At 36.3% G+C, this 21304-nt stretch overlaps 1 protein-coding gene and 1 long non-coding RNA gene across 2 annotated transcripts; one reads left to right on the forward strand and one right to left on the reverse strand.

Annotated features, from left to right (window-relative positions):
- Positions 1–863: 863 nt before the first annotated feature.
- Positions 864–10116, reverse strand: LOC141112719 (uncharacterized). Its single transcript, XR_012236635.1, has 2 exons — positions 9611–10116; positions 864–1833 (listed from the first exon to the last, which is right to left on the reverse strand). It is a non-coding gene; the product is annotated as an uncharacterized lncRNA (long non-coding RNA).
- A 797-nt stretch (positions 10117–10913) lies between these two features.
- On the forward strand, positions 10914–18574 carry FOXF1 (forkhead box F1). Its single transcript, XM_073605741.1, has 2 exons — positions 10914–13094; positions 17663–18574. Exons 1-2 carry the CDS (start codon positions 12125–12127, stop codon positions 17818–17820), a joined length of 1128 nt encoding a protein of 375 aa, XP_073461842.1. The 5' UTR covers positions 10914–12124; the 3' UTR covers positions 17821–18574.
- The last annotated feature ends 2730 nt before the right edge of the window (positions 18575–21304 follow it).

The following is a 21304-nucleotide window of genomic DNA, read 5'->3' on the forward strand; positions in this document are numbered from 1 at the left end:
TGGGGATTGTGTGCAGGGTAGTACAGTAGACTCTGCTTACACAGTATAGAGGATATATGTTGTATATGGCTCAGAGTCAGACATTCAGTGATACAAACACCCAAGAGCAGACAGTGTACATTGTGGGGGGTATATACAATGTATGGAGTTCATAGAATGTATCTAACACTCTGCCAGTTAGTATGTTGAAGAGTATTCACGTCTATAGATCTTATTTACTTAACAAATATTTTGTTATTATTATCATTCAGTTTAAATATTGAGTTTTATAGATAATTCTTCAATACCCTTTTTATGATACATTTGATATTTTTTTCTGTATATTTTAAAAACAATTGTCCCTTTTCCACACACGTTCCCTATGGTTGATTAGGGAATTTTGTGGATATTCAGGATGAGGACAGTGTATGGGATGTATACTGTCCATCCTATAAAGGCTTTAGGTAGCAGAGAATGGACATATACATCAACACAGATAGGGATGAAGGTGATGTGCTGTTATCAGGGCAGACTGCAGGGGCCATGGGGGTCCTGAGGATAATATCTCACTTATCAGTAACCCCACCCCCCCAGGACAGATATCAGAGACAGAGAATTAAAACAAATGGCAAATCCAGAGGCCAGCAATGACGGGTCAGGGCAGGAAAACACACAGACATCTCTATATAATATATATTCCTGCACAGCTTTAAAATTCGCAATCTTATACTTATCAATGTATTCTGTGTACAGTATGTAACGTATCGAGGTTATCACTTGCTTACTGACTTGTTGATTTTATAATTATACTTAATAACAATTATTCAGCAAGAAGAAAAGAAGTGGAAGAGGGAAAGAGAAAGAAAGAAAGAAAGAAAAGAAAGAAAGAAAGAAAGAAAGAAAGAAAGAAAGAAAGAAAGAAAGAAAGAAAGAAAGAAAGAAAGAAAGAAAGAAAGAAAGAAAGAAAGAAAAAGAAAGAAAGAAAGAAAGAAAGAAAGAAAGAAAGAAAGAAAGAAAGAAAGAAAGAAAGAAAGAAAGAAAGAAAGAAAGAAATTTTTATATTTCAGATGGATACAGATAGTGGGAGATATAGAATGGTTAGAGAGAAAGGGTGAAGGAAAGAAGTGTATGGGGCAATAAAGAAGCGGTGGATGGGTAAAAAAGAGGAATAGTTATTTCCCTAATATTTCTGCACCCCCCAGCATCCACCCAGCACAGGTCACTAGTCTAGTCTTGATATGACACTTGTACAAGTGGATGTCTTCATATCACCGGCCAGCAGGAACCATTGGGGATTTTTGTCCTTTTTTTGCAGAGAAATTGAAGAAAAAAGTAATATCCTAGAAACTGTATTTATCAATGTATTCCGTGTACAGTATGATGTAACATATTGAGGTTATCACTTGCCTATTGACTTGTAGATTTTATAATTTTACTTTAATAACAATATATTAAGGAGAAGAAAGAAAGAAAGAAAGAAAGAAAGAAAGAAAGAAAGAAAGAAAGAAAGAAAGAAAGAAAGAAAGAAAGAAAGAAAGAAAGAAAGAGCGATTCCCTTTAATATCTTAACTTATCTTTTTATACATTTATAAACCTGTTTTCCTTTATTTCTATTTATAACACGTCAACAATGTATATTTCTATACGATTCTATGTCCTCATTTTCACAAATTTCCAGTATTTTTCCATAAATCTCCAATCTTTCCGCTTATACTCCTGGAAATACCACCGATCTGTTCTCTCTCTCTCCAATTCTTTGTCTTACTGAATGACCCCTAAATTCACCAACGTGGATCCGATCTGACACGTCACATCACGAGTACCGACGTCATGTTTATTATTTGTAAATCGTTTCTGCAAAGAAGGTGCAAAAAAGCAATATTACCTTATACTACAACATATTGTTAGTAATTCTCTGTGGCATTCGTGATAGTAAATGCTTCCTAGTCGCACTGCAACTTGTTTTTGTATCACTATGTTTTTCTTTTTAAACAAAATGATAATACATTACTATTATCATTACTATTTTTACTAGTATCTTTACTATTCTCTAATTGCACTATCAGTATTTCCATTATTTACAGGTACAAGTAGTAATATTGTTATCCGGACATGATAATCTACCTGTAATGTGTCAGCAGATCGGATAGGAAATACATAATGATAGGTCACATCGGCCATTGACCGTCAGGTGACACAGGAGCCACTGAATTTGTGCCAGAGACAAGATTCATTTCTAGTTAATTTTATATTATTTGATGTTATATATTGTTTCATTTTATAGAATATATTTAATTGAGCATTTTCTGTAGTATAAAATTGTCTTTGTCCATATCAATTCTCAGCTGCTGTCCTATGCCACTCTTTATAGAGATAATAATTAATTATATATAAGCAAGTAGGGTAAAGGATTAAAGGGAAATATATATATAATGATTATTAATATTATACAGGATTTATAACCAACAGTATATATATATATATATATATATATATATATATATATATATATATATATATATATATATATTCCCTTTAATTGTTGAATTATCCTACTATATTTAAAGATTATTTATATAGCGCCAACAGTATATATATATATATATATATATATATATATATATATACACACACACACACACACACACACAAACAAAACACACGCGCATCTCTTTCTTAATATTAGATAAATATAAGCTGTTGTTCTTTTGCCAAATTTCATATATATATATATATATATATATATATATATATATATATATATTTATTTATTTATATTTTTTTTTTCTTTTTTTTTTTCTTTTATATATAATAATGGTATTATGCACAAACAGATTTTAGAATGGTTCTTGTATCAGTTCAATCCTTTCCATCTCTACCTTCCCCTCTTTGATTCCTGTATATATTATAATTCATTATATTATTAGCGCTTCTGCCAAATATTTTGCAGATTGTGGTGACATCATAGGGGCCCTAACAGGGATTCATCAGTATGGTTACTTATGCCGCACAGAAATGTATTTCGTTTATAGTTTATTTTTGCTTCTCTCACAGGTGAAACGAGAGGTCTCATCATCGCTCTCTTGAATTAGGGGGAGAAATGTGACTTGTAGTCCTCTCCCCTCAACCCCCACAGCTGGAGCTCAATGCATGCAGTTTTATTGGAAATGCAAAGTGATGCAGAGTGTGATGCACCAAAAGGTTAATGAATGTCCTTATCCTGCCCCTTCATCTTATCATTCCAGAGGAGGCTGTATAATGTCATTACAGGACCATTGACCGGCCATCCCCTCCCCCATCCCCAGTACAGGGAGGACCTGTCACCCACAGTGCAGCCCCAGTCCATCCATACCTGGGATAAAAATCTCAACTTGCAGACATTTCATACAAATGCTATTGCTCTACAGCTGTTTTTAGGTCCTTGTATTTTTAAGTATGTAGATTGTAGATCAATAAAGATTTGAAAATGTAAAACAAACATTCTGCAGCCCACTGTAGCAAATAGCAGCAAGGTCAGTTTTAATTATTGAGAAATGTAAATGTAAAAATATAGAAAATATAGAAAATAAATAAAGAAAATAAAAGAGAATATATATATATATATATATATATATATATATATATATATATATATATATATATATATATATATATATATATAATTTATTACCATTATTATTATTATTATTATTTACTGCAGGCAAAAAAAAACGATTTCTTGCTTGCACATGATTGGATGATGGAAGTCAAGCCCTTTAAGTCACTTTGTGTTACATTTCTCTTCAAAGCGCATCTTCCCTTACAAACAGCATATTTGCTTATAGTAAATAAACCCCATACATACAGTTTCAGATGGATAGATTCTCTTCTTCTTTAAGTGTACAGCTAGAGTATAATATCAGCAATTATTATGTAATATAGGTCAATATGAGTAATATGTGTACATTCATCTGTATACTACAGCAAAGGGTTTCTCAGAACTTTTTTATTTTAGGAAATGTAACAAATATTGGATATTAATAATGGTTCAAAACATCCATCACACTATACAGACTGCAGAATATCCATGGCCATCCTCCGCCTGCAGAGCTGTAAATGAAGACAATTGAAAGTCGGACAAAGATGTAAAACGTCACGGAAAATGTGAGTGTGTGGCCCGGAGCTCCGACTTATATCGGCGGGGAGGGAGGGGGGGAGATAGATCTGCGATCTGTACACAATCTTGCGGGATTGGAGGGTGAGGCATAGACTGGGTTAATAGGGCTGATTTACTAAAGGCAAGTGGATGTTCGCTATAGTTTACACAAAAAAAGAAAGAGAAAAGCTGCATTCGCTTCCAACCAATTATTTGTTAGTAAAAATGCAATTTTCTTTAATTTCCTCCTCACATTGGGGTATCATCAGCACAATGTCTCCTAGGCTTCATGCACACTGGCATAAACATAAACTGTCTGTTCTCTATGGCGTAAAAACATCATATGCATTTTTAGGCTCCATGCACACTGGACTTAAAAAAGATTCTATAGGCATTTGACGTTTTTTTCTCCTGCCTCTAGAAGCACTCCTATTGTGTTCTATTTGTGTCTTTGCACATTATGACTACTACAGGCGTTTTCTGTCAGGGACCTTCAGAGGCAGGAAAAAAAACCCTTCTCTATCTCGTTTTCTGGAGAAGATTAGGAGTAAAACTTTTGCAGAGGGGTGTGTAGTGCAAAAAAACGCCTATAAACTAAAATGCTTAAACTCTCATAGACTCACCTAAACTTTGTACAATATACTTTCTATTTGTGTCTTTTATGCCACGTTTTTTAAGCTAAAAACCTTGATGTTTCTTCTGCTCCTAGTGTGCATGGAGCCTTAGTTTAGACAAGTTTAGGAGAGTTTTACCTTTTCTGCCTCCAAGCTCCAATCAGAAATGAGAAGCAGAAGGGTTTTTTTCTCTGCCAAGTACTCAAAATATGCCTAACGTCCTAATGTACATGGATTGGACACATAGGATAACATTGAGTTGGTTCTACAGGCAAAACACAAAACTCCTGTAGAAGCAACGTTTTTGCCAATCTGCATGAAGCCTATATGAGCGTTTTTTACTCCCGAGAGAACAGACGTTTTTTAAGTCCACTCTGCATGGATACAAAGCTACACCTGAACAACCTTTTAGTAAATCCAACCCTATTGGCTACAACTATGAACATATATATTTTATCTATCTCTGACCTCACACATTACAATCTGATTGTACATCTTCCATCAATCCTGGGCAGTAGACTGCCTGACGGAATTGAAATTGATAGTTTAGGCAGATCCCATAGTTTTGGTATATCTTACAGGCAATGGATTATCAGATTGTATGCTTCCCTTCATATCTTTGTATCTATTTATTAATCAGTCACTACATGACATTACAGCCAACTGAAAGATCTACTTATCAATGTTTTCACATAGGACTTACCCAACTTTCACCCCAGATTTTTTTTTTTTTTTACATTTTCTTATGTTTTCTATCTATCTATCTATCTATCTATCTATCTATCTATCTATCTATCTATCTATCTATCTATCTATCTATTGTATATCAATCTATCTTCATTCTATCTATCTATCTATCTATCTATCTATCTATCTATCTATCTATCTATCTATCTATCTATCTATCTATCGCTTTTCTATCAATCTATCTATTTATTATCTCTCTGTTTATCTATCTATCTATCTATCTATCTATCTATCTATCTATCTATCTATCTATCTATCTATCATCTATCAAGATATCTATATAAAATGTATCTATCTGTTCATTTATCTCTCTGTCTATATTGGTTTCTATGAACTCTCTGAGGGTCTCTTGTGTTTTCCTGTTTGAGTTCATGTGAAATTTCTATTTCTGTTACTTATAATAATACATACAAATGTTTGATGTTCTGCCAGCCCAGACTCAGAAACCCCCCCTGACCTCCACTTTGTATTTATTTATTTCGAATCTATTGATATCGGACCGCAGGAATCATGTTATCATTTCACTCCACACATCCGGTGACCTCAGCGATCGTCCCTGATCCATTTCGTGTCAATAATGGTCGGTTCAGCCTATAGGGAACTTCAGTTCTTCCTTTTTCTCTCCGGCCCTCCCCCTCTGTGCAAGTTACATTGTCTTATGGTTGATAGGTGCTCCATATAATTTTATGTTTGGATTTCAGTCTGTGCTGCAGTTTCAGGCAGAGCTGGAGGATGAAATAGCCCGCAGGGGAGGAGTTTACTATTACTTGTATTCCCACCCCTGAAGAGCTCCAACCTGTTTCATGCTTACATTAAACTTAATGCAACACAATACCTTTACTTACTCTATTCTCTTCCATCTGATGCTAGAAAAAGGAAACAATTATTGTTTCCTGAATAAGGCTAATAATATAGTCTGAAAAGGGTTTCCAGTTTAACTGAAATCAATGTGCAAACAGCAACATTTTTATTAAGGTTTAAGCTCTATAGCAGCATGTTCTCCAAACTACAGCCCTTTGTTTGCTTTTATCCAGCCCTTGAGGCATTGTCCCTGCCACTGTCACCAACAATGGGCACCACTGAGGCCAACCATAGGGCACTATTCCTTCCCCTAATACCAAAGATGGGGCATTGTTGACTCTCACTGAGCATAGTCTGACCCCCTAAAGTCTAAATGACAGAATATTAGCCCTTTGTTTAGAAAGTTTGGAGACCCTTGCTCTAGAGTAACACTTGTACTATAGATAGAGCAGACGTTAGAGGGCAAAGCTTGCGGATACCTATAGCCCCACCCTTGCAGAGCATGTAAGTAACAGTTTCATTTTCATGCCACCGCTCCTTATTGGAGCCAAGTTTTCCCATGAAATATAAAAAAAGAAGAAAATTATATATCAAAATATGTTTGCAAATATTGCAATACATAAAGTAGTATAATACACAACTGAAACTCTCCATATTTGTTAAATCATAATCGTAGGGTGCAGAGATGTACCCTTAAACTGCCCTTTCAAAGCTGGACAGAAGCCACACCTCCCAGGTGCTAGTCCTCCTGTTGTTTGTAATCCCACCCATGAGGAGCTGCTGTGTCTTTATAACCTCTAGAGTTGAATTCAATGGCGTAGCTGACTGCTATAGGGAATATATATATATATATATATATATATATATATATATATATATATATATATATATATATATATATATAAAATTTTTAAATACCATTTTATTATTATCTTTCCAAACAACACTTCATTTAATTTGCTTTAAAAGGGAAAATCCTTATCCTTCTTGACCCTTCAATGGGACTAAAGTACACATTACATTTATATATTCCTACAGAGCAGCCAAAAAAAAGAAACAAAGCATTTCAGTGGAGGTCTACACATTCTTGACTGCAACAATAAAAAAAAAAAAAAAAAATTTTCCTCTTTATTGCAGATCAGCAGCATTGGAATGCATTAGTAGGCAGGTTATGCTGGGATTTTTGGTTCCTCAATAACCTGTAGGCCTGTCACTGCCCCCTTCTGGATTAGATTGTCATTGTCACCCACTAAATTCCAATGACAGCTCTGAAGAGCCCCTGTCATCACCTTTTACTAGCAGTGTCTGTCCATAGAGAGGGATGGTAGATTAGCTCCTCCCCCCAGCCCACCTTATGTAAGCGCTGGAGGCCAGTGGTGTAGTCCAGGCTATGAAGGGAAAGGGGGGGGTCCTGGTGTTAATTAGAAGCAGGGAAAGGAGAGGGGAGCACGTCTGTCTGCTGCATCCCTGGGTGGTCTCAGTCTGATAAACACAGAGCCCCTCTCTCTGCTCTCTCCAATATTACCTATAGACAGGGGGGGCTCAGATTACACTTTAACTTTCCCGCAGTCTGCTGACCCACTTACTTAATTATCTGCTGAATGGACGATGTGTGCCATTTCTGTGCCCAAAATGCCACCCTCATGAGCAATTCTGCACAGAACTTGGTTATCAAAACTGTCGGTGTTACTGTGCAACAACCAATAGAAGTCCAATATTCACTCTCCAGATGTCACCTACCAGTTTTAAAGGGGACACTGAGAAAACTCAAAAATAAGAGAGATCAAATCTAGAATACTGCACAGAGATACATGGGCTGATTTACTAAAGAAGTGGAAAATGTTAACGCAAAAAAAAGGAGACGATTCACTTATTATCCAATCACATGCAGATGAAATAAATAAACAGAAATGTATTTTTACAGAAATATTCACTTTTTTTTTGTGCGCCACCCTATTATTTATCCTGGGCAGCATTCACTACAGTAACAACAATAATGGGACACGGCACACATATTCTTATATTATGTATATGATTTTGTTCAGTATGTGATGTATTGTATTTTTTAACGTTTTATTACAATTACATTATTGAAATATATTATTTACAATTACTAAAGAAAATGTAAACGGGGTACATTCAATAAAATTATTATTATTATCATGATCAAATAGTAGTAGTATTTTAGCTGCTGTTATAATAGCTATTCTTCTTATTATTATTTTCATTATTATTATTGTTAGTTTAGTGATTGTTATAATATTTATTGTTATTATTATTATTGATAGTTTTATGGATGATAGAAATGTTATTGTTATTATTATTATTACTATTGTTGTTGTTAGTTTGTTTTTTATAGTAATTATTATTAGTAGTAGTATTTTAGCTGTTGTTGTAATAGTTATTATTATTATTGTTGTTGTTAGTTCAGTGGTTAGTTTAGTGGTTGTTATAATAGTTATTATTATAATATATAATCACTCACATAGGTTGGACTCGATGGACTTGTGTCTTTTTTCGACCTCACCTACTATGTAACTATGTAACTATTTTAATTATTATTATTATGTTAGTAGTATTTTAGCTGTTGTTATAATAGTTATAATTATTATTATATTTTCCCAAAACACTTAAAACATTAGAAATCGGAACATTTCATAAGGTGAATGGGGTATTGAATATTGTTGATGTAAAGGCAGCTGGAGATTTACAGACTACAGTGCATGTTTATCGAAAAGAGAGGTAATTAGCTCTCTACTGATTGATGCATTGCTGTTTTCTTGTTTTGTTTTTTTTTTTTTTTTTTTTTTTTTGTTTTTTTTTTTGCTTTGTTCTTTTTTTTTTTTTATTTTAGAAAAAGTAAAGATGAATTGTAATGATGTTACCTTATAAAATAATTGGTGGTACTGTACTGCGGAAATGTATAGATACACACGGTGGTGGTTTGGTTTGGGGGGTGGGGGCGATTGAGGAGGGTTAGAGAATAAAAGGAGAGATATACACGGAGGTTTTACTGATGAATGTAAGAGAAATACACAAATAAGGATTATAATGTAGATAACACATACACACTTCTCTGTTTCTATATTGCACCCAGCATTGTTATAGGATGTGACTTGTGTCGCACCTAATAGTGGTGAAGGTGACTGCGGTGTCCCCCCAGCTTCAGGGGCCCCTAGACACGCGCCTGCAAGAGGAGGAGGTGACCCTTATCCTCCCATAGGATAGCTGTGCCCCCCCCGATGCCCATTCTAGAGCCTGTCCAGCCCCCAGCCCTGGGATGAATCCTCTCCCTTGCATTCTAAGTAGGTGACAAAAGTTCCAAGTGACATACCTTGATGGATGGCCTGTCCCTTGTCCCTCTCTCCTCTGTCGGTTCAGGAGCAGCTCAGGCTGTGTTTTGCAGGCAGCATCGAGCGTTGTCTGAGCAGAAGGCAGAGCGTTTTTTTGTATGCACAGAACCTGTTTATATTGAGCTGTATAAACATCCTATCTTCAACACAGCAACTCCAACTCCCTGGAAATGGGCAAGACCCAGCAGATCCCAGCCAGGGCCCATCGTGCCCCCGGGACTGCACAGCTCTCCCTGCTCTCTGCCAGCCCTCAGTACCCACAAAAATGCCTTAATATCCGCTTTACAAAGTCAACTTCACAGCTTGGCCTTACTTTACACAGCAAAGACCCATCAGGGGACCTAAGGAAAGGGGACACGGTGACGTCATCTGGTGTCAATAATTTATCAGGAGGGATAATTGTAATGTCTGCATTATGTGTGTGGATATTATTATTATGTATTTTAATTATGATTATATGGGGAAAATGAGGCGTTTAATAGAGATTGTGGGCTGCAAAATAGTTTGGAAAAAACTTTTTTCCTCTCCTGCTCTGCATCTTTTAGTGGAGCTATGATATCCAACTTGCACTGTGGCTCTCTAGCTGTTGGAGGACTACAACTCTCAGCCTACCCTGTGGTTCTCCACCTGATGAAAGGCTAGAATGGCCAGCCTTCTTTTTTTGTGGTCTCTCCATCTGTTGAAGAACTAGAACTTCCAGTTTGCCTTTTGGCTCTCCACCTAGAAGTCCTAGCCTGTCTTGTAGTTCTACATGTATTGCAAAGGCAATTGTCCCTACCTGCCTGGTGGCTCCTCATCTGATAAACAACCAGAACTCACAGCTTTCCTTGTGGCTTTCTCTCTGTAGAAGAACTAGAACTCCCAGCTTGCCTTGCGGCTTTCAATCTGTTGAAGAACTAGAACTTGCAGCCTGCCTAAAGCTCTCCATCTATTGGATACTAGAAGTCCCAGCATGCCTTGTAGTTCTACATATATTGCAAAGGCAATTGTTCCATCCAAACCTGCCTGGTGGTTCCTCGTCTGAAGAAGAACTAGAATTCCCAGCTTGCCTTGTGGCTCTCATATCTTTTCATCAACTGCAGAACCAGAAGTCCTAACCTGCCTTGTAGCTGTACGTGTATTGCAAAACGAGATGCCCCAACCTGTCTGGTGGCTCTCCATTTGTTGCAGAACTACAGGACTACGCAACAATTATATATATATGATTGTATATATATATATATATATATATATATATACACACATTTATTTATTTTTTAACCCAGATTTTAGTTTTAAAAAAAGGTTATATCAAACAAACAACTACAACAACAAAGAAGGTTTATCCTAATTCTAAGCAACCGCATCTAAATTTTCCCATGATGTTCAGAGATACTCCAAAAGCTATTTATAGATAATCAGAAATATTCCAACAGTTTCAGAGATATTCAAAAGTGTTCAGAAATATTCAGAAATAACATAAAATGTAATATTAAACATCCAGAAAAGATATTTTTGGCTTTGACGGGGGCAGCTGGGACCTGTAGTTCCTCCTAGCAGAGGGAAATGAGTAATTAGAAGAGCCCAGGAATATTGTCTGCAGTTTACTTTCTTCATTATATACATGTATACTGTATCACTCCATGGTGCTGTGTAGGGAACAGTCCCTATAGCTAAGAGTTTATATAAAAAAAAAAAAAGTTGATTTAAAGGATGAAGGCAGTGGCGCCTTTAATTGACCCCCAGTTGTCAGGGGAGGGGGGGTGTACCAAAAAAAAAAGGAGGAGGGGGTCTGTGGGCGGGGCCACCCTGCTTCTTACGTCTGACTGTGAAGAGCCGACAAACGCAGATGAGTCGAGATAAGTAAAAAGGCGGACAGCAGAGACTGAGCTCAATCCAGGAGAGGCTGCAAAGCACAGCAGGTCACAGGTGACTTCAGGCAGCGGCTAGACTGCACGGCTGTATGCAAGGGAAGAAGAGTGCAGAGCAGGAGTCATCTGGAGTCAGCAGAGCCCGACTCTACCCAAGGCAGAACATTGGACATTGCAGTATCCAGGTCCAGGGAACAGACCCAGCTACAGCAGGAGAGGCAAGCTACAGATCCCAGCCCTGTCCAGGGAAGCAGAGCTTTGACACAGCAGCCAAAACTGGGCTGGACAGCAAGCTTGCTAATATTCCTCTTCCTGTTCCAGCTGTTGCATTCAGTAGTAGACGTTGCTCTCTCCCAGGCTCCTCTGACCAGCCTCGTCCAGCTCTCCTCCAGGCTCATCTGACCAGCGTCTTATAGCTCTCCTCCAGGCTCTACTGACCAAAGTCTTCCAGTTCTCCTGCAGGTTCTACTGACCAGTCTTCCAGCTCTACAGGTCAGAGTTTTCCAGCTCTCCTGACCAGTCTTCTACAGTCCTCCACCAACTGTCCCAGCCGCGGTCAGTTGAAGAAGCCCCCGTCTCCAAACCTCCCTCACCTTCTGACCCCCATCAACTTCTCCAAGCTCTGAAGCCTATCAAGCTTTGCAAATGACCGCAGAGATCCAACAGCCGCCCTCCCAGACCCCTTCCCAGAGCAGCCCCATGTCTGGAGCCACCGAGAAACAGACCACGGTCATGGAGTCAGCCTCCTGCACCACCAAGACCAAGAAGACCAACGCCGGCATCAGGAGGCCAGAGAAACCCCCATACTCTTACATAGCCCTGATAGTCATGGCCATCCAGAGCTCCCCCACCAAGAGGCTGACCCTCAGTGAGATCTACCAGTTCCTCCAGAGCAGGTTCCCCTTCTTCAGGGGCTCCTACCAGGGCTGGAAGAATTCTGTGAGACACAACTTGTCCCTCAATGAGTGCTTCATCAAGCTGCCCAAGGGTCTGGGCAGGCCGGGAAAAGGGCACTACTGGACCATTGACCCGGCCAGCGAGTTCATGTTTGAGGAAGGATCCTTCAGGAGAAGGCCCAGAGGTTTCAGGAGGAAATGTCAAGCCTTGAAGCCAATGTACAGCATGATGAATGGTCTGGGCTTCAACCATATACCGGATAGTTACAGTTTCCAGGGATCTGGGGGAGGCATCTCCTGCCAACCCAACAGTCTGGCACTGGACAGTGGCATAGGCATGATGAATGGGCATTTGACAAGCAACGTGGACGGGATGGGGTTAACTGGGCACCCGGTGTCGCACCTGACGGCCAACGGGGGCCACTCCTACATGGGCAGCTGCACGGGCTCCTCCGGGGGTGATTACCCACACCACGAGTCAGGGTCTCCTCTCCTTGGAGGAGGGGGCGTTATGGAGCCACATTCGGTGTACAGCAGCCCGGCCTCAGCTTGGGCACCCACCTCTTCTGCCCTCTCAGGAGGGGCACCCTACATCAAGCAACAGCCCCTGTCACCCTGCAACTCTGCCACCAACCCTTTGTCCTCCAGCCTTTCATCCCACTCCCTGGAGCAGCAATACCTGCACCAAAACAGCCACAACACAGCATCTGATTTACAAGGTGAGTACCACTCAGCTGCAAGCCACTGGTGGCCCATGGCGCCAAGGCTGGCCTTATAAGGAAATGATCAATGTACACAACCCATAGCAACCAGTCACCAATACTTTATACACTGGTCATCCTGAGCTGATGAAAGACGACAAAATTGGCTGATCTGGGTTCTTGCACGTCAAAACTTTTCCAGAAATTCGAACAATCTCTTTCCTATTTCTTTTGACAGTTCATATAATTTTATTATATAAGTGTAACTAATTTGTTACTGCAACTAGGACCTGGAATCAGTACAGAGAGTCCTTGGTACAAAAAATCTAGAAACACTGTGTGGTTGATTTAATAAAATTTAATAAAATTGGAGCCTGCAAATTCTGATTCAGCTATACATTGTAGCCAATCCACTTTTGACTTCAGCTTGTTCAATTAAACTTTGACCAAAAACAAAACTGGAAGCTGATTGGTTTCTATGCAGAGCTGCACCAGATTTTGCACTCTCCAGTTTTAGTAAATCAACCCCTGCGAGAGCATTCCTAGGCATCACTGCACCAGGGCCCACCATCTGAGAGGATGAATCTGGTCAAGCCGCACCATCCTGGACTAAAACCTGGGAATTATCTTTGCAGGCATGGATAGAAAATGAGGGATAATAAGATTGGGAAGGGGGGGGGGGGTCTGGGGGAGCACATGTGGGACAGGATGGCATGGCAGCAGTTAGAGTGGTGCCACCGGGGCTGCATCCAGGGAAATTGAGGGTGAAGGTCTGTCTGAAGGCCTCAGGCTTGTTCTGCCCCAGGGGGGAAGTAGTCCCCTCTGACCACCATGCCCTGAAGGCAGCTCTGTGCTTTCCTGTTGTTGCCCTGCCCAGAAAACATTCCAATGCTATCCAGAGAGAATGTTTCCATGCGTTCATTCCTTATATCCATTAAGTTAAGCTGATGCCATTCATTAAAACAATTAAACTTTTAAATACAGTAATTGTATTACGTGAAAAGTAATGTCATAAATTATGCACTTTAGTGTATATATCCTTACCTAAAATACAAAACATACAGGTTTTGACCTTTCTCTCAATACACACACACATATATATGTATATATTTTATATACCTTCACATTTTTCTCTCTCTCTACACAAGTGTCTCTCATTATCCCTTTCCATCGATTAACGTCTACATCTCTATAGAAGGTTTCCTTTCTTCTCTCTCCTCCATCCTCTCCCTCCCTTTATTCCATTCCTGCCTTCCATATATTCCCTGTAGTTTTGGTGTATCTAGATTACAGGTATGGATTATCAGATTGTAACATTTATGGAAAGCCTCTTCTTTCTTTCTTTCTTTCTTTCTTTCTTTCTTTCTTTCTTTCTTTCTTTCTTTCTTTCTTTCTTTCTTTCTTTCTTTCTTTCTTTCTTTCCTATAAATTATATATTGAGAGAGGGAGAGAGAGAGAGAGAGAGAGAGAGAGAGAGAGAGAGAGAGAGAGAGAGAGAGAGAGAGAGATTGTATATTACATCATACATATTATAATATACAATCTCTCTCTCTCTCTCTCTCTTTTTCTTTCCTTCTTTCTTTCATACATGTTCTCTCTCTTCTTTCTCTCTATACATCTCTCTCTCTCTCTCTCTCTCTCTCTATCCCCCATGTCCTGCTTATACATCTCTCTTCAAATATTTGTATTGATGTATTAAGCACACCTGAATTATTTTCATCCTTATGCTATTCCTCCCCTCTTTATATCAATCCATCCTCCATCCATCCATCCATCCATCCATCCACCTTTCAGGGTTTTTTTTTATATTCTTTCATTCTTTCTTTCCTTTCCTTGTCTACGTATTCTCCCCCCCCCCCCCCCCCCCAGGACTGGGGTGGAAGTGGGCACATCTGACAATACCACACCACAGATGATACGTTTATATGATTATGTATCAGTTTTGTCATTTTTACTATTTAATAGCTGCAACTTTTTCAGGAGAAGCTGTGCCCTTTAATATGGAATCATTTTAGCATTAAGCTCCTATGACTGTATCTATCCGGTTCCCCAGAGCTCTTTTGTTGCTGTCTCCTATCATGACAAATTGTTATAATTACCCCAATAAGTGGTTGGGATGTTCTGAGGGTATGGAGCAGCTTTCCGCTTACTCCATGTAATGAAGAACTTCCCCTTTGTCAGTCTTCTTTTACTAAAACGTCTATTTCTCTTTTTTTGCCGCACATCTGCAACAGGGAAGAAAAATGTACCATGAACACACATGTAGAGGAAATTAAAAATACATGGGGCATTTTGGGGGCTAATTTACTAAAGGAGCTAAAAAATTGCGAATATTCACTTCAATTATCCAATCATGTGCAGAAGAAATAAGTAAACAGCAGTTTGATTTTCACATGATTGGATAATTGAAGAGAATAATTGAAGAGAATATTCTCATAATTTATTGTGTGAAGATTCCCAACTACTTTAGTAAACCAGCCTTCATATTGTCAAGCATATTTCAGTTCACTGCTATACTTTTTATAAATGCATTTGTAGCTGAAACGTGTTATTTATTATCACCTTGTTATTGTAACACTGCTAAGCATAGGTTATATATTATATATAATCCTCTGTAATTACCACCTAAAATTAAGCAGTAACAATGACAAAATAAAAATGAAACCTGTACATAAATCCACAGAAATACAACTAAAAAGATTATAATCTCTCTCTTATATGGATAGATATATGTATCCATAAAGCTATTTGAACACTCTGTACTCATTAGTGAAACTGTGGGCATGAAATTGATTTACTGAAAGCAAATAGGCTATATCTAAATACATTCTGAAAAATAGTGTTCTCAGAAATTAAAAACTATACTCTTACCTAATAAACATAATGTCAGTACCAACTGTATGGTGATTATTATATCAATTTTAGCACAAAACTATCACAATATAATCATAGTAATATTACACGTTCAAGGCAGTTCTATGCAGAATATGGTTTTGTGATGATAATAATAAATATACACAAACAAAAAAACAATCAAAAACATAAACATATAATGAAACGAATTGTGATAATAATCCACTTATCTGCCCACACCCAGTCACCCAGCATAAATATACATGTTTTGGGTAATAATAATACTATACTGTAGGGTAATCACTATACTGTATAAACTGTAGCTTAAAACTACCATGATAGTTGCTAATTATAGTGATATCTCTAATCCATGTTAAATATTTGGGGCTTTTTACTTTATCTTATCTTATTAGCAATAATAATAATATTGATAAGAACACACTATCCTCAAGATAGCTATTGTAACCTAAATTTCATAAATACATAAATGTACTTAAATACAAATAAACATAGTTCGTAAATAAAAACCGAAAATGTATTTTTAGATAATAATTCGGGGTAAAAATAATAATAAATATAATTATAAAAATAATAATAATAATAATAATAATAATAATAATAATAATAATAATAATAATAATAATAATAATAATATTGTGGGTAATAACTATATACACCGTAGCATAAAACCACCATGATAGTTGTTAATTAAAGTGATATCTCATTTTGGGGCTTATTACCTTATCTTACTATTAATAATCATAATAATATTGATAAGAACACACTATTCTTAAGTAGCTATTGTATAGTTAATAACCTACATTTTATAAATACATAAATGTACTTAAATAGAAATAAACATAATTCATAAATAAATAGTGGAAACTATTTTTTGGATAATAATTTGGGGTTACTATAATAATGAAAATTAATATTGTAGGTAATAACTATATACACTGTAGCATAAAACTACCATGATAGTTGTTAATTATAGTGATATTTTATTTTGGGGCTTATTACCTTATCTTACTATTAATAATAATAATATTGATAAGAACACACTATTCTCAAGTAGCTATTCTATAACCTACATTTTATAAATACATACATGTACTTAAATAGAAACAAACTTAATTCATAAATAAATATTAAACTTTTTTTAATAATAATTTGGGGTTACAATAATAATAATACAAATAATAATGATTAATAATAACAACAATAATTATTATTATGATAATATTGTAGGTAATAACTATACACACTGTAGCATAAAACTATCATGATAGTTGATAAGACATTCATTTCTTCACATGGTCTGCGTTACATTTAGGGGGTTGTCTTCTCTATAGTTAGAAACATCCTATCCTCAATATAAGCTATTTAGCTATTGTATACTTAAATACTTAATGGTATATGTGTGTATATATATATATATATATATATATATATATATATATATATATATATATATATATATATATATATATATATATATATATACATATTATATATATATATATATATATATATATATATTTATATATATATATATATATATATATATATATATATATATATATATATATATATATAATTTGTTATAATGATTGCAGTTTATTTACTGTTTGGATGAACTACAAGCCTCAGTATGCCCTTCCCCCACAGCTGGAGTTTGACAGGTGTGGTGCCCATGTCCTCTATAATGATGCCAGTTTCTTGCCTCTTCACAGGTATCCCCAGGTATCATTCCCAGTCCCCCAGCATGAATGACAGAAAGGAGTTTGTCTTCTCGTTCAATGCCATGGCCTCGTCCTCCATGCACGCAGGGAGCGGATCCTATTACCACCAGCAAGTCAGTTATCAGGACATCAAGCCTTGTGTGATGTGATCCCTGCCAGCAGCAGGCCAGAAATGGGCCCCTTCACCCTGGACTCTGCATGTGGGCCACTCTGCAGCTGACACCCCTCAACCAGCCATGGAAAGTCTCTGATGGCAGCCAAAAGCTGCCCACTGTCACTGTCCCCTCACTGTACATTGGGTTCTTTTTATTCCTCCCACTGGAAGCCATATCAAAGTGAAAGTAAAGCGCATAAAAAGGACTACTTATTTCATTTTTACAGAGGTATAACCATTTTATATCTCCGGTCAGCCAAGAAAACCCTGCAAATCCAGTAATCCAGTTCAAAAAAGGGATTTTGTTTATTTTTATTTTTTTAAATTTTTTTTTTAAATACTTCGCCTCCTTTCTATTTTCTGCTGAAAGAAGGATTTGTAAAATAATATATATACATCTTTTTTCTATTTGACTTTATAGCTTCACTAATGACCAGGCTGACACAAATATATCCTTTTATCCTTCTGGCCAACAAGAGTGGACTTCAGGCCCGGATTATGAAGTTGCAGAGCTAATATGGCACTTTTTTTTTATTAAGACAATATTTATTTATCTTTTATTCAGTAAAAAAAAATAAAATAAAAATAAAATAAAAAGACACCACCTTGCGTCAGTTTATCAGTATTAAAATGGTGTTTTTGTTGGCAATATTTGCCTTGTGAATTTTTGTTTTGGGTCACTGTAAAATAGGAACAAGCTCTGTATTAAACCAAAAGAACAAATAAACTACAATATCTTTTCTATTAAATGATGATGAAGGTCTCTTTTATGCATCTTTGTATTTTGGAAATCCAAATTCAGACGCAATTGTTTTTTTTCCCACTTGTCATTTTACATTTCATGTGTTGACTGTACATATTTTTTACAGTTATGATATGCGAACATTATATATTTATATACACGTTTCAGTTATTAAATGTTAAAGAAATAAAAAACAAATCAACACATACCTCAAAGACTGGTACATTTATCCAAATCAACCCTTAATTATAGTGAATTATAAAAATATACTTCATGTATTGAATTTTTCGTCCTTATCTTCAAAAATAATATATTGTTTTAAGAAATCATTTTTTCTTAATTGAATTGCTTCTATGAAATAAGATGGTATTGAAAAAAAATGTGAATATTTTAAATGCAAACCAAAGAAAAAAAGAAAATTGACCCTATATAACTTATCTTTAGCCTAGCCTGCTATGGGCAACTATTCCACTGCATGCACTGTTGTACCCAAATTTTGGCACATTTTCCCTAATTTTCATCATGGGATCCCCCCCCCCCCTTTACTGATTGATAATAATATTGTGCACAATATATGGAGCACTAGGAGTGAATCCATCTTACCCTCACACATTTTAAATACTCCAAAAAGTTTGGTTTATTTTTTTATTTTTAATTGAACAATAATGCAGAAAAGGGGGGATTATCTGGTGTAGGAAAGAATAGGACACCCTCTGGGAGTGTAATTACCAGTCTCAGGGTTCACTGTAGGGTACAGCAAATATCCCTGGAGCAAACCATCATATTCCCTAATAAGAGGTGAATGCCTATTGGTCGCTGTACACAATAGCGCTATCAGTTTATTTGTGGTCCTCTAGATCAGACTGAGACTTGTAGTCCCACAGCCAGCCAGAGAGCCTTGAGACCAACCGCAGCTTTTCCCTTACTGAGCCATAAATCCTTCACTTCATCCTCTGCTTCATGTCAGCCCTGACAGGGCTCTGATTGGAGCTAATCCACGGGGGTCGCCTGTCCCCTGCAGAGCCAGAAACTAGAGAGGAGACGCCTTTCTAGGTTTATTGACCCTGAGATTGTGCACCGGGGAACGCAGGATTACAGTACATTAGTACACAGAGGATTGTGGGCAGATCATTATTTTTAGTGAGAATAATTTCTTATAGGGAAGGGTGGATGAGGTGGGCGCCTTCCATCTCTCTGGTTTCCTATATTGTAGCTGCTACCTTTTAAACTTGTATTTATTATTGTTTTATTGCATTGTCTTCTATTTGTGTTCATGCGTGTGTACTGTATATTTATTGTTACCTAAATCTATCTATCTATCTATCTATCTATCTATCTATCTATCTATCTATCTATCTATCTATCTATCTATCTATCTATTTTTTATAGCGTTGCTACTATCTTCAGTTGCTAATAGGTATACTCCTCTGTCTCTCTTGCAACTTTGTATATTTAGCTCTCTCATAACTTTATCATCCCAAAAGTCTCTACCTTTCTCTCTTTCTCTCTCAAACGTATCTATATTATATACATATCTGTCTCTCTCCTGTTATTCCTTCTTCCCCCTCAGTTATACCATGACATAATAGGACATTCCTTTTCTGTATTGCTGTGAACACACTTTCTTTCTTTCTTTCTTTCTTTCTTTCTTTCTTTCTTTCTTTCTTTCTTTCTTTCTTTCTTTCTTTCTTTCTTTCTTTCTTTCTTTCTTTCTTTCTTTCTTTCTTTCTTTCTTTCTTTCTTTCTTTCTTTCTTTCTTTCTTTCTTTCTTTCTTTCTTTCTTTCTTTCTTTCTTTCCTTCCTTTCCTTTCCTTTCCTTTCCTTTCCTTTCCTTTCCTTCTTCAACTTCTATTCTTCTTGCTCAATAATTGTTATTAAGTATAATTATAAAATCGACAAGTCAATAGGCAAGTGATAACCTCAATTCGTTACATACTTCACACAGAATACATTGATAAGTATAGCTAGCCTACCATATATTATATTATATTATATATATATATATATATATATATATATATATATATATATATATATATATATATAGATATATAGATCTATCTATCTATCTATCTATCTATCTATCTATCTATCTATCTATCTATCTATCTATCTATCCATATATATATATAGATAGATAGATCGATAGATAGATAGATAGATAGATAAAGAGAGAGAGAGAGATTGTATATTACATCATACATATTATTATAACATCTAATCAAGTCAACATGCAAGTAATAACCTCAATACGCTACATACTGTTCACATAGTAAATTGATAAATATAGCCTATAAACCATATATTATATATAATAGAGAGAGAGAGAAATAGAGAGAGAGAGAATGTATTACATCATACATATTGTTATAATATACATCTTTCTTTCTTTCTTTCTTTCTTTCTTTCTTTCTTTCTTTCTTTCTTTCTTTCTTTCTTTCTTTCTCTCTCTTTCTTTTTCTTTCTTTCCGTAATTCTTTCCTTTCTTTTTTCCTTCTTTCTCTCCACAACGAGATACTCTCCTACAATAAAATTATCACTCCTTCCCCATTAGAATGTAACACATATTCTTCTCTTCATATCTTTGTATCTATTTATAAATCACCCTGTTATACATGACATAAACACCAACTGAAGGGTCTAGTTATCAATGTTTTCACACAGGACTTACCTAACTTTCCTCCAAGATTTTTATTTTTTTGTTTTGTTTTGTTCTTTTACCATAAAGTTCAAATGT

Source organism: Aquarana catesbeiana, linkage group LG11, assembly GCF_042186555.1.
Source record: "Aquarana catesbeiana isolate 2022-GZ linkage group LG11, ASM4218655v1, whole genome shotgun sequence".
Classification (NCBI taxonomy): domain Eukaryota; kingdom Metazoa; phylum Chordata; class Amphibia; order Anura; family Ranidae; genus Aquarana; species Aquarana catesbeiana.

What these genes read in the sequence shown, in the direction of transcription:
- FOXF1 (XM_073605741.1), top strand. Translation starts at nt 12,125, where the DNA reads ATGACCGCAGAGATCCAACAGCCGCCCTCCCAGACCCCTTCCCAGAGC. An exon ending in CACAGCATCTGATTTACAAG is followed by an intron (nt 13,095 to 17,662) that starts GTGAGTACCACT and finishes GCCTCTTCACAG; the next exon opens with GTATCCCCAGGTATCATTCC.